At 35.1% G+C, this 18,891-nt stretch overlaps 1 protein-coding gene across 1 annotated transcript; it reads right to left on the reverse strand.

Moving 5' to 3' along the window:
* Positions 1 to 4,351: 4,351 nt before the first annotated feature.
* Positions 4,352 to 18,264, reverse strand: LOC136219930 (uncharacterized). The gene is made up of 12 exons (XM_066007531.1): positions 17,551 to 18,264; positions 17,284 to 17,413; positions 17,098 to 17,200; positions 15,590 to 15,713; positions 13,769 to 13,840; positions 12,679 to 12,717; positions 11,401 to 11,481; positions 11,232 to 11,279; positions 8,994 to 9,044; positions 7,580 to 7,648; positions 4,969 to 5,211; positions 4,352 to 4,900 (listed from the first exon to the last, which is right to left on the reverse strand). Exons 1-12 carry the CDS (start codon positions 17,701 to 17,703, stop codon positions 4,652 to 4,654), a joined length of 1,362 nt encoding a protein of 453 aa, XP_065863603.1. The 5' UTR covers positions 17,704 to 18,264; the 3' UTR covers positions 4,352 to 4,651.
* Between the last annotated feature and the right edge of the window lie 627 nt (positions 18,265 to 18,891).

An 18,891-nucleotide genomic window follows, 5' to 3' on the forward strand; every position in this document is an offset into this window, starting at 1 on the left:
GCCAACGTTAAGGGTAAAATTGCTCTTGGCTGCCAACGTTATGAATAAAATTGCTCTTAGCTGCCAACATTAAAGATAAAATTACTTGTGTTTGTAAACATTATGGGTACTTTTGCGGGAAAATTACATACATGGTGTACAACTTTTACCTGTAATCACACGTTAGTGTACAACCAAAATTTTGTCACACTGAACTATACAACCTTTTAGTGACCTCCCACCAAAGTGTACAGCAGGTAATTTTGACCGGTCAATGCCTGGTCAACGCGTCACCTCATTACTTTTAACCTCCTAACAAATAAAAGTGGATCCCACCTAATACTAAATGATTAATTTACCCTTAATTATATTTTCTTTTATTTTTTTATTTTTTTTATATTAATTCTTTTCTCTCTCTCACCTCCGCTGAAAACGTTTGCTCTCTCTCACCTCCATGCCTACAACACCGAAAACGTTTTTGCATCAAGAAAAAATCAATCCTAAAAAATCCTTAACAAATGCCTCATATCAAATCGCCTCACTGGATCCAAATCATCACCATCGATCGACTGAGATTCCAGATCTAAGACAGGTCGGAGCGGCTACAGCAGATGAATGGCGGCGGACGAGTCGCGACGATGAAGACGGAAGTGGAGCCATGATGAATACCGACCAGACAAATGGCGGAACCAAAGACGGAGAAGATGAACGGCGGAAGGGAGAGAGAGAAAATGGCGGAACGACAAATGAATTCCAACCCTTGATTTTCAATCTTAATTTCAAGTTTAATGAAAATATTATAATCTATTTTATGTTTCTGTTTTTGGTTTCTACAGTTTATGGTTTTTCTGGATTCAATAAAGTAGAGAAGAAGAAGAAGATGGAGCCAGTGGGAGAGGCTTCGGTGGAAGGGAGAGAGAGAAAAGAATTAATATTAAAAAAAGTAAAAAATAAAAGAAAATATAATTAAGGGTAAATTAGTCATTTAGCATTAGGTGGGATCCACTTTTATTTGTTTGGAGGTTAAAAGTGATGAGGTGGCGCGTTGACCAGACATTGACCGGTTAAAATTACCTGTTGTACACTTTAGTAGGATGTCACTAAAAGGTTGTACAGTTTAGTGTGACAAAATTTTGATTGTACACCAAAATGACTACAAGTAAAAGTTATACACCACGTATATAATTTACCCACCTTATTCTTGATTTTAGGATTAATTTTTATCCCACGAATAATTTCCGTGATTCAATTGAAATCTTCAAAGATTAATTACCATTCATAAATAATTTAATATTTTGTGTGCTCTTCCTTCAAATTTGAAAATTATTAAACTTTTTTTGTTTAAAATTTTTTTATTAAACTTTATTGATTATTAATAAACTAAAATTAAAAAATACATTGTGCTTTTACGTTCAAAACACATGCCTAATCCCCATGAGATGTGAAATTTTTGTTTTATTAAAAAAATCGCTAATGACCTTAAAATAGAAAATTTCAAGAATTAAAGTTTATTATTTTTAAAGTTTTCTCTTTCTAAACATTCATTTTCTCTCTCATCATCAAACAACACCTAAATAACAAATTAAAAAAATTTGAGAATTAAAGTTATGAGTTTTTCTTTTTGGACTTTACCCTTATTAGTATTTTGTACCTAGTTTTTTTTTTATAAAACTAATTACAAAATATTAGGTTTTCTAATTGTATGTATTTAACGATGGTTCTATTTTCCAATTAGAGTCTCCCTTTAACTGTTCAATTAAAATAATAGGTTAGCTAAGTCTATTAAAATTAATCAACCACTAAATAACCAACATAAGTTTACACGTAATTAAAAGGAGAAGTGTTAACCCATTTATTACCTATTCCGTAACAGCTTTCACCTGTTCGTTATTTTACTCACTCATAATTGAATAAGCAACGACAAAAGATAGATAGAAATAAACTCTTGTCATTCAATAAAAGTAGTTAAAATAAAAATAGGAACTTGTTTTGTCACACCCGACCCTGAACAACCTCAATCGGCATCTGGCGTGAAATAGAAAAATTATAATCAATACTTAGGAGTCTCCAATTTAACCAAATATCATTATATTACAATTGCAATACCAAAGTTCTAACCATAATTCTAACAATAAGTAGCCAAATTCCAAACTGTTTGATAAAACATTTATTTGATTATGAATTGGTTTGATAAAATTATATCAACTTAAGTTTTGAGTATATTTTATAAGGTTTTGATTAAATCCCTTTATAAAGGTATATATGTAGCTATGTTAAATAAAGTTGGTTTTTATAGCTGATAGTTTCTTACTGAGATTTTTGTCTCACGTTTTTAAATGTTTTAATGTTTTTAGGTGAGAAAGTACAGGATATAGAGAAGGTTATCGACCGTTTAGGCGAGGTTTGGAAGTTGGCTACTTATTGTTAGAATTATGGTTAGAACTTTGGTATTGCAATTGTAATATAATGATATTTAATTAAATTAGAGACTCCTAAGTATTGATTATAATCTTTCTATTTCACGCCAGATGCCGATTGAGGTTGTTCAGGGTCGGGTGTGAAAGTTTGGTATCAGAAATCTAGGTTAAATTCTTCGGACCTAAGGTGGATAGTAATTAGAATTTACACTTAAAACAATCGAATTAACTCCAAACTTTTTCCATAGCACCAAATTAACTTCACACACCCAATAATTATAATATATACGAATATCAAAATATAAATTCGAAAAATTTAGACACGGACGCGACATGTTTTCAGATCTACCATCTGATACTAAAATTCCTCTACAATAGGCCTTTAAATAGTGCCTTAAGCAAAACAAAATAATGGTTGAGGGGAATGGGCTAGGCAGACTGTTCTGACACAGCAGAAATAGTCTACAGAGCAGACAGTTAGTTCGTGCTTCAAACATTAATAAAAATTGGTATTTATCACATATTTATTTTCACCTATCGTCAACGCTAATTTTAATTATTTTAATTTTAAGGTTTTTATTTTTAGTAAAGCGAAAAATCCATTTAAATCAAGACCGCGGCATTCAGCATATAATTAATACAATTACATGCTTTGCTTCTCATATGGATATCCGGCGGTGCTCCGAAGTAGATTCAAATGATATTTATTGTAATTCTGCACAAGTGTATATCAAGTAACTTTTGCAGGTACTCTAACAATTCGAAAGGTAAGTTTAGGTTGCGGCAACAAACCATGCCTCATATTTTATCTCTCCGCGTATATTATTTCAAGCAGTTGTTAAAACATTAAGATTATTGTGCACGGATTGAGCCACACACGGATGAGGCATTCGCTTAATGTTTTGGGATGCACCGTATTTTTCGGAATTCTCAGCACCCCGTTTGGTCTTGGTGGCATGTAAAAAGAGTTAAAATTAGCACCCATTTAAACAAAAAAAAAAATTGCAGATACCATTTTAACAAAACATAAAAGTATATTGGGTTTTTTTTCGGATTTTCCCTAAAACTAATTTTGTCCCAAAGAATTACTTTTCCGAGATGGTGGAACGACTCTCATTACTATTCAGTTATATTCAATAATTCATATTCTTGTTCAATTGGATTCAATAACCCAACAACTTCTACTATCCCGTAAACTTTCAAAAATACTCAATTATTTATTTATTTGGCATTTTCTTTTTGCCACGAGTAAATTGACACGTATCCAATTTTCTTCATCCAACAATTCTATTAAAAAATAAAAGGTTACTGAATACAAGACGTAAAGCACTATTTAGCCTCTAACCTATCTAAAGTTTTATCATTTGGCGTTGGACCTATTATTTAGTCACATTTGACTCATGCTCTATCTAAATTGATAAAATTTCACCCAAATTAGATTAAAACTTAACGAAATCGTTATCTCGTTTACAAGTAACGATATTTTAACACTTGATTTGATAGATTTTAATTTAGAATTTGTTTTTTACTTTTCTATTTTTTTGATTAAATTAATTATTTCTACATAAAAACAACTGTGGTTTAAAAAACACGGTTTAAACAACTGTGATATCAATTACATTAAATATATTTAATGTGTTACTAACGCGGTTGTAAAAAACTTGTTAAGTTGCTAACCAAAATATGTCAAATATAAGTTAATAAAAAAAATTTGTCAAACTGTTTAATACACTTATTTGTGTAAAACTGTGAAACCAGCTTTTTCAAAATTAACCTATCTTGGAAACGTTAAGAGTTAAATTTGAAACATTTAGTACATTAAGACTAAATCTCACTTCACCGAAAACGTTATGTTTATATAGCAAGTGTAGCAATATTATTCAGCTCCATGCCTGGTTACTCTAACTATATGAAAAAAAAAAAAAGTTCAACATCAAAATGGTACATGATATCCGAGAATTCCAAAAAATACTTCGCATCCCAAAACATTAAGCATCGGTGTGTGACTCAATCGGTCCACAACTATCTTGATGTTTTAACAATTACTTGAAAGAATATACGCGGAGAGATAAAAGATGAGGCATGGTTTGTTGCCGCAACCTAAACTTACCCCGCGGACTGTTACAATACCTGCAAATGTTACTTGATATACACTGCGGAAATATATATGATGTGCAGAATTACAATAAATATCATCTGAATCTACTTCGGAGCACCGCCGGATATCCATATGAGAAGCAAAGCATGTAATTGTATTAATTATATGCTGAATGCCGCGGTCTTGGTGGCATGTAAAAAGAGTTACCAAGATCTATTGGAGTTTGCAGAAAAGGGTTCCATCTATCAAATATAATCCGTCCACCTCGACCAATTCTTCCACGAAATCTTTGAGGGTTGGACGCACCATTGTTAGATGATGAATCTACTGGAGGTAAAATGCCTGCAACGGCTAACTTTTCTGGAACCAGAGGTTTCGTAAACAGGAGGACTGGCTCGAGAGGATCCTGGATTAACCCCAATGTTAAAATTCAATTACATTACAATCTAAATGATAGAAAAGGTAAACGCTTACCATTTTGTTAAGCCATCCAAATGGCGGACGTCTCCGGTTAAACTCTTGTTTCATGCTTCCTGAAGGCACTGTAAGGATGGAGTCGGTAAAAGAAGGATTTTGATTTGCAGAAGGCCGGATACGCGGACAGCTATTTGAAAGATCATCTGAATCTACATATTCATCTTCGCTTGAAACAAACTTGGAAGAGATAGGCGGGAACCCGGGAAGAGCCAAGCTGTCTTCGAGGAGCTCGGTTTCATGCTGACAAGAAGTAACATGATAAGTTGCTAACAAATTTAACAGATTCCAAACCAGTAACAGATAAATTCCAAAGAGAAAATAACAGACACAAACGGAAATCCATAGCCATCATTAATTTCCCCTGCCTAACCTCAATTCGGTCATGATGTCAAGAATAATCACTACATAATTTGGGGTTCGAACATGGAACATATGCCCATGCCTTGAGCAGAAAGTGACTAGTCATTTATTTCACTGTTTTTACTTGGGGAATGCACCGATAGAACTAGACCTGTCCATGGGCTGGGCTCGGGCCGGGTCTACCGGGCTTTCATGTAAAAATGTTCAGTCTCAGCCAGCCCAACCCACTATTAATTTAGGCGGGCTGGTCAGGCTAGGCTCGGGTTTAAAAATCAAATCCCAAGCCATTTAAACCTACCTAAAAATATATACATACTTTTTAATTATAAAAAATAAAATTTACAATTAAAATTAAATATTTAATATATAAATTAATAATTCATATTAATAGACGGGCCGGGCCGGGCCGAGCCTGGCGGTGCTATTTTTATCAATCCCAAGCCCGCCCAAAAAATAGATGGGCTTTAGCGGGCCAGGCCTATGATCAATTTCCATCGTCCAAACCCAGCCCAAGGGACACCGGCCTGGGCAGGTACCCGGGCCCGTGGACAGGTCTAGATAGAACCAGCTGTCAGGTACTTGTACCAAAGGCGACCAGGCCCTACCTAGTGTTACTGGCGTAGGGAAGAGGTCTATCAGCAGTTCCAGAAGTTGCACTTTCTTTCAATATACATCATGCCGTTCAGTACATAGTTAATAATGACACGCCTCAGATGCATGGTGCACAAGGCTCCAGGCCTAGGGCCTCACCACCCTCCATGGCTGGCGCAATCCCCTTAGCCTTTGTGCGCCAATGCACAGAAATCAGAGGCGTGCCTCGGTGGCATATGTATGCATTTAGGGTTTTTTAAAGTGTTTTATTGTAGGTTTATGTTCACCCTTGGTTAGACACATCTAAGGGTCCAAAATAAACAAAGAAAGAAACAAAAGATACATGTTTGAATTGGAAGAGTAAGAGTCAGAGCCGCACAACTGACAACACAATGATCTAATAAACTTCTGCTTCAGTTTACTGTTTAGTTCTAGAGCTCTGTGCTATGATTCTAAATAGATATTTGATTTAGTCCACTGTAGTTTGTACAAATAGAATTGTGTTTGCACTCAATTATTATGCCCGTGTGCAAACAGAATTGAGTATTGATATTTGATTGTTTCCACAATGTCTCTACTGCGTACTATCAGTACTAGGTTTGTATGCAAAAATACCCATAACATTGACGGTCAGGAGCACTTTTACCCTCAAAGTCTAAAATGGTGCAATTTTACCCTTAACATTGGCCGCCATGAGCAATTTTATCCCTAACGTTGGTAAGTTTGATCAATTTCGGAATTCATTATAAAACATAGATACTTTACTACTTACTTAGCACCAGTTGCCAATCAGTTGGATCTAAAAAAAAGATATAACATTTTTTGTGATTTAATAATAGAATTGGAGATTTAACATTTTCAAATTCGCCGCAATATTTGGATTTTTTTGTTCAACTCTTACAAAATACTGTATAATTTTTTTATTTAAAAAAAAAAATTCACGTCTACTCAAATGGTTGACCTGTTACTAATGAGCATATTTGTTAAAGGCGCACTAAGGCGCTAAGGGGTCCTGGAGCCTAGGCTCTAGGCGCGCGCATTAGAAAAACGAGGCGCATAAAGTAAAATAAAATATATACTCAACAAATAAAAACATAATACTAAATCATAAATGTCAAAAACACCAAATTAAGTTCATAATTCATAAGACACTAACATATACTTAACGTCTTAACCTAAAGTACCTAACTATAACTAATGCTACTAAACTAATAACCATTCATTGTAACGCAGTTATTTTAAAAAAGCAGTATTTCAAAAAAAAGTAAAGAAGTTACTTTAAAAAAAAAAACTGTAAGAATAAAAAATTGTAAAAGAACCCTAAGTAAAACTGCCAGGCGCGAGTGAGGCGCACAAGGCAGAGCCTTTTGAACAGGGCCTCAATTTCGAGGCGCGCCTTTAACAACTATGCTAATGAGTGATAAACTCCCAAACAAGGTTAAATTTAACCTTCATTTCCATCTCCTTCCATTACCTCCCCTATCTCTCACCTCCATTAACCTCCCAACTCCCAAACAAATAATCTCCTTACATAAATAAAACCACATTAAAAGAATTACGAGACCATAGCATGATCTAAGAAAAGTAAAGAGAACCTAGAAAAGCTAGAGAATTAAAGATGATGCAGATGGAAAATAAATAAATAAAAAGGAGATACCTTGTACTTCATTTGGATCCTCTGGAGGCTCACTTCATTCTCCATTGCTTCCCTTTTCTTTTCTTCTCGCTGCACTCATATATATGTGTGTGAGCAGAAAATGAAAGCTTCTATTAACTTTAAACCACGTTTTCACAGAAACTTTGATTTTAAAGTGTTTCACATTTCCGTAACCATTCCGGAAACCACAACTCTTGGAAACTTGTCTGAAACGTTTCTGATCACATTTCTATAAAGGGCGGCCGGGTGCACTATGCGTCCCTGCTAATCGAGGGTCCGGGGAAGGGTCCCACTACAAGGGTGTATTAGGGGCAAGCATTCCCCTGCCAATTTTTTGGCAAGAGGCCACTCCTAAGACTGTAACCCGTAACCTCTCGGTCACACGACACACTACGCGTCACCGCTAAGCGAGGGTCCGGGGAGGGTCCCACCACAAGGGTGTACTGGGGCAAGCCTTTCGACAACAACGTTTACCCTTGCGCCAAGGCTCGCCCTCTCTAGCCACATTTCTATAAAAAAAAAAAAAAGGGCGGCCCGGTCGCATTACGCGTCCCCGCTGAGCGAGGGTCCGGGGAGGGGTCCCACCACAAGGGTGTATTGGGGGCAAGCCTTCCCTTGCCAATTTAATTGGCAAGAGGCCGCTCCTAAAGACTCGAACCCGTGACCTCTAGCCACATTTCTATATTTAAAAAAAATTGGAAACTCATTTCCTAGGAGGTAATGTGTTTTCAGAAGTCAATGCTAATAATTTCAATAATATTTTCTAGATCTTCTACAAGCTTTCAAAATGAAAAAAAAAACTCTTTTTTCCATCTATTATTGACTTGCATGTAAATTTTTTTGAAGTATGTATATATATATAGGCCTAATACATCCCTAGCCCCCTATACTTGTACAAAAAATCAACTTCACCCCTATACTTTTAAAATGTCCTATTTACCCCCTTCAACTTGTTTAAAGTGACCTATAAACCCCCTAAAATCCACGTGGCGGAGTAAGGAGAGATTTTAGAAAAGTTGAAATGCGTACACTTTAAGCAAGTTTAGGGACCTATAGATCACTTTAAGAAAGTTCAAGGAGCTATAGGTACCTTTTAGAAAGTCAACGGGTCACTGTAAGCAAGTTCATGGGGGTAAATAGAACTTTTTCAATGTATAAGGGGGCAATTGAATTTTTTAGACAAGTACAGGGAGCCATATATATATATATATATTAAACATACATTCTTCTTACAATTTATAACTTCTATAGATATATCCATATAATTTTATTATTTACATGTTTCCTCCCACATTTTGATTTTGTACGTTTTTTTACAAATATCGTCCTGTTTCAGTTTCCCGGTTTCCTGTATAACAGATTATAAATCATTCAAAACTCATATATATTCATTTAATTGAAACCAGAAAAGCACCTTAATCAGAGCTTGAAGAATTGTTTTTGCTTGATCAAGGTTGCGCCTAACCTGAAAATATAAGTTCCAAATAATATTAGTATACACATTTTAGTAACAAATATTACTAATATTCTAAATTAACTATGTATTTGGATATGTATCATTAACAGTCGACTACAATCCACAACTTGTAGTAGCATAACCGCTGGCACTTCTATTAATTGATTGTCAATCAAACTTATTTTAAGCATGGGTTTTCATAGACCTATATTGCTTCCAAGACCTTAGACTCAAAAAATCCTAACCATAGTTGTCAAATCCAGATTCGACTCGTGAATCGAAATCCACATATTGTGAATCGTGACTCGTGATACGAATCGTAAGATTCAGTTCAAATTCATAATATTATCAAATATTAGTCTAAAAATGCAATTTTAATGTAAAAGAAGAAACATAGTTATTAAAGGCGCATGGCGCACTAAGGCGCAAGGGGTCCTGGAGCCATGGCGCATGGCGATGGCGCGCGCCATAGCGAGACAAGGCGCACTTAAAAAAATAAAAAATATAAAACTAACATAAAACTAAATCATGAAAATATTTTAAGCATAAATAAATTTTAAAATGCAAAATAAACCCCATAGTAGAAAAACTTTAAAGTTGAATACTAATTTCTAAGTTCTACTCCTAATCAAAACTCTCCAAATCCATCACTCCTCATCATCACTATCACACTCCTCGTCTAAGGCATCATCAAACTATTGATCATCAAACTGTTGAAGTTGAATTCCCTTTAGCTTCTTTGTTTCTGTTGTTTGAATCCGTTTGATGTGTTTTCTTTCTACTAAACTTCTTCCTCTTTTAATGACTCTGTCTCTTCCTCTTCAAAGAGTCTCTTCGTCTTCTACTTAGTTTAAAACCTATAATCTCTCTCCTTTTTAACACTTTTTGTTAATATAACATGTGTTCCATTCCAGATATATAAAGTAACTACCAAAAAACTGCCCATAACTGCCTCTAATTGCCAAGGCGCGCCTTGGTGCGCCTTTGGCGACTGCCTTTGGCGCAAAATGGCGCACCAGGCGCGCGCCATGGCGATTGCGCCTCGCCATGGGGCTGCCATGGCGCCAAGGCCTGCGCCTGGTGCGCCATGCGCCATAGGCGCAATTATATCAACCAAGTACTTACAATCCAAATCTAATGCAAATGCAATCCTAATAAAACTAATTCAAAAATCGGACTATGTTTAATAACTTAGTGGAGATGGAGAGTTTGAGCTTCTGACTCTTTTTTTTATCTTGTTGTCAACTTGATAATGATGGAATGAAACTAGTTTGAGTTGATAACTTGAAAAGTAACAATCGGAGTAGAGGATAGTGGATTTAGTAGTCAGTGTTGTTTAAGTTTTTGATGAATAGTGATGAAGATCCGACTCGAAATAGAGCTGATTCGAATAGCGAATCATAAGATTCTGTAACAATTTAGAGTCACCCTATAGATTCGGTTCGAAATAGAGCTGAATCAAATCGAATAGTACGATTTGAATCGTGAATCATAAGATTCTAACAACAGTGATCCTATAAGAAATTATGTCTTCATATGACACAAGGATATAACTTAAATTACAATACCTCTATAAGACTAAATAGACTAGATTTCCTACTTAACGAGCACAGATCAATACTACTAATATTGGCTGCATCAACTAATCTAGCCATCTTTAGCCTGAACTCTGCATCTCTGAGTTATCTTTAATACTACTACCACTAAAGCCTCAAGTATGCCCTCGGCTTAATAACTAAAAATCTTATGCATATTTTGAAAAAAAAAAAATCTTTAGTGCAGAAAGCAAGGTGATTTCGTCATTTGACATAATTTACACCAGCATATTGCACTTATGTCTCTGATTTCCAAATATAAAGTAGCCAAACTGCACAAACAAAATGTTTCAGCAGAAAACCAGTAAATTTAAAGAAAAACCATTGATCTTTCACATGAGTTGTAACAGATGTTTCTGCTTCAGGGGCTTCTGAAGAGGTGTCTAAATGTGGAGGACTTCATTCCGTAAATTTTTTATCCATCTTTCGCAATGCGGTCTTAAAATCTCAACATTTGTTTTAAGAAAATGTGAGAAGAACATTGGTAGAACTCAACACTAAGTACCAAAGGAGATAGTAAATTCGATCTGGTTGACAATTAGGTATCTATGTGCATGTTGTAAATCTAGAACAATAATGAAAAAGCAATATTAGCACAGACCTGACGAAGCTTTTCAAATGACTGCACATTATTTTCCCTCCTTTGCATCTGGCAAGATAGCAACTACGACTTAAGAAACATCGAGACAAACTTTTGCAAGATTCACATAATGAACAACATAAATTAGTCAAAATTGAACTATGGATTTTGAAAAGTCAAATGCACCTACCCTTCTTGTATGGAGTCTGTGAGCTTTCTCCCTTGGCCTGAAGACATTGTATGGATTGGTATCATTGACTGGTGGAGGAGGCTATGACCAAAAAGAGGAAAGTGATTTGCTTTATGCAATAATAATAAATCAACTAGAAGTCGAACAACATGGTACATCCAATCATTTTAACTATGCTATTTAATGGAAATCCTAAAATTATTAGCAAAAACTTGTAAGAATGCTTCGTACATGTCAAGATTCTCCTTAGCCGTGGATGCAAGCATTTGGCAAGGGTACATATCTAAGTGTTTCAAATATGTAACATCTGAAAACTAGAATGAATGCCCAGGCCAAACAGGGCCCAAATTGAAATTTCAACAATTCTTACTCATGTAAAAGCATGATAATGTTCTATATAAGTGATGAAGAAATTCAGGCTCTATTTTCATTTGATATATACAAGCTTCTGAAATTTTTGGTGTTTACGGCCAATCATATAACACTTGCATCCTCTCTATTACCGCAGCTGCTGGCACAGAGTTAGCCGATGCATATTCCCCAGATACCATCATTGCTTCTTCTCCAGGAAAAGAAGTTCACGACCGCACCACATAGAGAGAAAGGACGACTTGGACTCAAACTCTGTATTACCGCGGCTGCTGGCACCGAGTTAGCCAATGCTTGTTTATTCTATTTTTTATTTAATGACTGGATACTAAAATTGAAATAGAATCTTTTCTGTGTTGAAATTGAAAATCTATCAGTTGGTGCTATTCATGATAAAAGGATTTGTTTGTGTTAAAATGGAAGTGGATGACAAAGTAAATAGCTTTCTATGGTAGAAACATTTCTTTATGCTAAAATTGGGAAAAAATGCTAGAGTTTGTGATTATTTGGTTAATTAGCCCAAAATTAGTTTTTCCTTTTAAAAACGTGAAATGTAGAATATGATTTTTAGTTGATTTTAATGTTACAATCGTACAACAGAACTATTTCATTTTCTCATAGAACATTGCCCATCAAACAGACAAATTTCTTAAGGGAAGCATTAGAAAGAAAACAGTCTTTTTAGGGGTTGTGAGGAGTGCAGTACACGATATCAAAAACACAAATTATAGAGAAAAAAGAAATAAAAGAAAAATCTAATTATATTTTCAATTAATTCCGAGCATATAATTCTTGCATCTTAATAGACTGTTCCTTAAATACTTGTATCAACAACAAATTTCCAATAACATTCCAACATTGAAATGTATAGCAACAATTCTTTTTACATAGCAAAGTTATGAGACTAACCTGCAAGCGCCGCAGAATAGGCTTTTGCCATCTTTCACGCTGGCCAAAATAGTAAAAAAAAGGCACCCATAAACATTCATTTATTCTTTTCAATAATCAGAACAAGGAATGCACAGAACTTCAATGTTTAAAAAGAATCGAGACACACACAGAGAACAAATGAATAAATCAAAGTCCTAGACATGTTTTACAGAACAAGGTGCAAACAACATTATTAGAAATATAATAACTATTTGCATGCTTATGGAGGATGAGACATGCTCATAATATGTCACACCACAAATCAAGGTTTGCTCAACTAGTCAAAAAGAGTCATTAGAAGTTTTCATAAAACAATGTATTGCTTTGTTTTCGGGCTTAAAAAGACAATTAACATATCAGTGCATCACAGTATGCTTTTGCTTCCACATTATATGGCAGGAGTTACTTAGGACAACATTTCATAGACTATTGAGAGACTAGGCAAATACTCCCTTCCCTCTGTTTCATTATAATTGACATTTTACGGAAAGAATTTTGTTTCAAATTATTTGACGTTTTCCACTTTTCAATAAGCATTAAATGTGTTTTTTTCCAACTTTGTCCTGATATGATAAAAGGAATGAAGTTCATAGAGAAATCTTAAGTATTAATTGCAAAAGGATAATATGGTAAGGTTTAACTACTTTTTAGGCCAACTAATAGGTTTCTTAATATTTGTGTAGAAACCTTAAACGTCAATTAAAATGAAACAAAGGGAGTATCTGCTTAGGATTTGTTATACTAGCATACGGTATTGCAAATAGTCACCTTAAACACAAAGAACCTCATTCCATGTTATTTATTTCCCCCAACAATAACAGCCCAGTAAAAGTTAATTGCATGCTATACGACCAACCATTTTCAAAATTGTACACTCTCCTTCTCAAACATATACATTTCTAAGTCCCATCCAACATGGTCTAAATCTCAAAGAATTTTGTTTCCAACTAAGATTCCAAGAGTCAATAACTTATCTACACAAGAAAATTAATTCATGGCAGAACACAGAATTTCATATTGAACCTCAAATTATGTCACAAAGTTTGTTCCTATGGCACGTAACACATACCTTCTCCTTCCAGTAACTATATACAGACTGGAAAACTTGATATCGGATGGACTGAACTTGAGCTTGCATGGCCTAATATTACAGGGGGGAAAATTAGTAAATACTGAATGCAATCAAACAATACAAGTTTCACTAGGTTACCAAGTTCATACAAAAGAAAGCTATACTAACAAAAATGACAAAGGCATCATGAGAATCTACACTCACATGCCTTGCATTTTCAGATGCATTCCTAAAATCAAGTGGGCAACTTAAGAAAACTACCATTACAGAACATATAAAACTTTTCTCAATGGGACACTTAACAACCATACTTTTGCACATGATATGATATGTGGTACCTAATGCAATGCACATATCATGTTATTAAATATTGAAGAGAAAAAACAGCCTTGTCTTGCTATGTTTGCTTGATTAACTCAGTATATCCGTTGCCATGCTTCAAAAATCAGCAAGGGACATGACAAACCAATTTGAAAGAATTACAAATTCTGGAACCCATATGGATTTCAAGCACTTCAAACATGCTAAGTGCCAAGTAGTACATTAATTTGAATTTTTTTACAGTATTCGTTCTATACCAATCAAGCTCATCACAACTATCACTATGCATTCATTCTCTGAGTTGCGTCAACTTCCCCTAAGTAAATTCAAGGAACGTACAATTTTCCTTGAGAATTTCAAGACTATAGAATCTTCAACCACAAATTCCCATTTAAAAAGCCAAAAACTAGGGAAAATCAAATTCCTATTTACTTTGCTGCCAAATTTTGGTTAAGACGCCAATGAAATCAACACAATCAAAAGGAATCAACAAATTTACCATATATGTGGTGAACTATGTTGCACGGAAACGGAAAAGAAAATGGAAACAGACACCGGAAAAATTTATTTCTAAGAACATAGGACATGGAAAGATGGGAGAACATGTAAAAGGGCGGCCCGGTCGCATTACGCGTCCCCGCTGAGCGAGGGTCCGGGGAGGGGTCCCACCACAAGGGTGTATTGGGGGCAAGCCTTCCCTTGCCAATTTAATTGGCAAGAGGCCGCTCCTAAGACTCGAACCCGTGACCTCAGGTCACACGGCAACAACGTTTTACCGTTGCGCCAAGGCTCGCCCTCTAGATGGGAGAACATGTAAATATTAAAAATTATAGGGGCATATTTATAAATATTAAAAACATAATAATACATTTGAAATATTTTAACATTATATTTAAAACAAAAAAAAAAAAATTATGCAGTGCGTACTATCACTACCAGTTATTATAAATATGTAAAAAACATCTCTTATCATAAACATGACTACAATAAAAAAAAATATATAATATAATTATCGATAACGCAATGAAAGAGAAGAATTTATCAGCTCCATAACTATAATTGTGGAAGAAGAATCATCATCAATCAAGAAGTTTGAGCTAAAGACGGAATTTCAATTGTAGAATTCTATTCGGAATTGGAATTTCACTTCGGGGCGATTACTTGGTTCATCAAAAAAAAAATCATTCTCATAAGCTTGCTCACAACGGAAGGGAATAAAAAAAGAAATAAAAAAAGAAAAGAGAGGGAAAAAGAAAAAAAAAATAATAAAAAAAAAAGACGATCCTTTACTCCGACAGCATCTAGGGTTCCTCGAACAATGTGATATCTCACACCGGGAAATTGAAATTGCCGGTGGAAACGGTTTCCTAAACCAGAAATGCATTTCCTATTTTCCATATTTACATAAACAAGCCCAGAAAGGTGTCGTACTTGTTGTGAATGCATAAGATTAAGAGTGCGACAAAATCAGCAGCATCAAGAGAAACAACAATTCACCTCAATTGCATTTTCAAATTGTAGGAGTACAGGGATTGGTGAACCAAGAGTTGGAGTTATGACCCCAGCTCTTTCTCGTGCTTTATGATCCAACACTTCCAGCTTAAAAAGAAAAGTTTCAAACCTATGATAATAAGATGACCTTCATGATTAGAATACAGGAAGACAAAAAGCTACAAATAAATAACAATATAATGAAGCAGAAACAAAATTTGGATAAGAGGAAAAAAGTTTTGACAACTGTATGTATGGAAGTCAAATCTCAATTCGGACCCCATAAATTTATAGATTGTACAGTTACCTAATTCCACATTGACAACTAATTTTCCTCCATTTTTGCAATCCCCTAAAACAGATATTGTATTTGTATAAATGGCCATGCTTAGATATAGCTACTTGATACTCATTTCTTCAGCTTCAAATTGGCTAGCAAGGAGTTTCCTAATATTAAATCATGGCCAATATATTACTATACATATTGTGATTCTTTGGCTTTTCAGAGCAGTGGCTAGGTCCAATAACATAAAATCCTCGAAAGATGGATGCAACAAAGGAGTAGGAAAGTAATTAATATTTATCTAGTTTCTTCAATCTTTGATTCTTTGTGGTGCTCCTCAGTTTTTATTTTATCCACTCCGAAACAAATCTTAATTTTCTTCAGGAAAAAGTATAACTAAAAAAATCAAACAAACAATAAAAGCACAGGTAAGAGCACAAAGTATAGTTATTAAAGGCGCAAAGCGCACTAAGGCGCAAGGGGGGTCCTGGAGCCTTAGCGCAAGACGCAACTTAAGGAGCGCGCCCGAGCGACTCGAGGCGCACAAAAAAAAATTAAAAAATCATAAATTCATAATACTAGTCACAAATAATCACAAATAGTAAAATACCAACAATAAAACCATAAAATGCATGTGTTAAGTTCTAGTTAACTACTAAGGCATGATCATAAACTCATAATTCCGACTTAAAAGTTAAAACTAAAGAAAACACTAATAGTCTTGACTCTAGAAAACAACTAATCTTTAACTTCCTAGTCTTCCTTCCTAATCTTCATCGGAACCATAATCATCATCAACCCTGATAGTTGGAAGCACCGTTGATGGAGGGAAGAGAGCAAAATGTCTGCTGCAATATGTGGAGTAAAACCTGTCGATCTTTGTCTATCTTTGCTTTTCTTTTATTTTCTAAACTTAAGAAACCCTAAATACCCTAACCCTAAAATACCCTCAAAACCCTAAAACCTACCCTAAATTACCCTAAGGTAGCTGAGGCACGCCAGGGCGAGCGCCTAGTGCCTGGCTTAAGGCGCACGCCTGACTGAAAGGCTGGAGCCTTAGCCGAGGCGCGCCTTTAATAACTATGGCACAAAGTGTGCTGAAACTACTTATCTTAAAATTAAACAAAAAGAATTATTCAAAAAGAGAAGCTAGCAAAATCAACACAGCCATAATGGAGATAGCGAAAGAGAAGAGCAGCATACAAATGATAATTGATAGTATACCAATTACCTTTCAGGCGCAAGACTCTTCCTTTCTTTGTTGAATTCTTGAAGCCAATCCTCATCTTCATTGTCTAGATCATACTCAACAAACTCTCCAAGCTCCGCTCGAGCTACAAATAATTCAATACAGTATGAACATTTTATAAGGATACATAAGTGGTCAAGTGATTACATTACCCTGTAAACCACATACCTCCCCTGGCACGTAAATAGGATGTAGGTTGACTGAAAGTACAGGCATAATCTCTTTCATAAGTATCAACATCAACAAACTGTGGGGTGGGTATTTCAGAAGCTAGTCTCTTGCTAGGAACATGCTGTACCTAAAACCATAAAAACTTCCAATTGAATCAAAATAGGCATACTCATTGACAAGCATAATTCCAGAGCTAGTTATTCAGATAGAAAGCTTTAAGAGACTAACACTTGTTAAGGAAATCACAATGAGAAAGCTACTCACCTCATTATCAACCTCAGCAGCAGCAACGCGAAGGAGTTGAGAGTTGCGGGTAGAAGTAGGAGTTTCATCATCTTCAAAATCCTTCACTGACTTGAGAATTGGGAGTTTCTTGTGTATGTCTAGTGGCCTTGGTCTGAATGACAGCCTACTCATTATCTTTTCTTATACATATGTTTCTGAGCTCTCATCTCCTATATCAGTGAATGTTTCCCTAATCAATATTTTTGTTTCCATATCAAATTTGACGCTATTCGCGTAAGGGTATTTTCATTCTAATTGTTTGCTGGTTGTTAATGATCTCCGCAACATATATCCCGCACCCTAACCAGTAATTACAGTAAGTAGCCGTAAATTAGGTTAGAAAACGGAAAGGAATCAAATCGAGAAAGGACGGGAGATGAAACCCTAATAAACCAGAAAGTTGCAATTGAAACAGAATAACAGCGATTCAGCAAGTAATCGAATAGGAATTGAGAAGTCGATGATGACCGCCGACGGCCTTCCCAATCACACGTGCGAATTGACACGTTCGCCGTTAACGGCTTATAGAAAAGCACAGATTGAAGATTAACGATGACAAGGAGGAAGAAGAAACGAAAGTATGAACTAGAGCAGATATTGGCAAATCGAATCGATATCGAAATAATAGCAATTACGAGGATGTTTCAGAATCAGAATTCAAACTGAAATTGAATTTTAGAGGTTAGTAAAATTGGAGGTTTTGACATTTTGATTAGGGGTGTTTATCGGTAGGTTCGGTTTAAATACCGAACCGAACCAAAATAATTGAATACTGAATAAGATCTAAAAGTAAAACCGAATTCTTAATGCAAAAATACTCCTAATGTTTTGGATCAGGAGCAATTTTACTCCTAACGTCTAAAATAGTGCAAATTTATCCCCTAAAATTGGAAGCCAATAGTACTTTTAACCCTAACGTTGATAAATTTGGTCAATTTGAGAAATAATTCATCAAACTATCTTCTCAGTCATTAATCTTGCCATCTACACTTCACATGTGCGTCATTTGATCAGTAACAAATCACAAACATATGTTGGGATGTGAAAAAAAAAAGATAAATAAATAAATAATGTCTTTTGTACAAAATGGACAAAAAAAAATTCAAAAAATTCACCGAATTTATGAATATTGTTTTCCAATTCTATTATTAAATTATAAAAAACTAAATTATTTGGAAAAATCCAAATAGAAGCAAAAACGAGAGAGAAATCACATTTATATGTTAAAAGACGCGTACGATTCAGAGGTCGCGGTGAAGGGTTGGAACAGAGACAAAAGTCTCTGTCGCGATCGAGATTTCCAATATCTCGGTCGCGACA

The sequence above is a fragment of the Euphorbia lathyris genome, chromosome 1 (assembly GCF_963576675.1).
Source record: "Euphorbia lathyris chromosome 1, ddEupLath1.1, whole genome shotgun sequence".
Classification (NCBI taxonomy): Eukaryota; Viridiplantae; Streptophyta; class Magnoliopsida; order Malpighiales; family Euphorbiaceae; genus Euphorbia; species Euphorbia lathyris.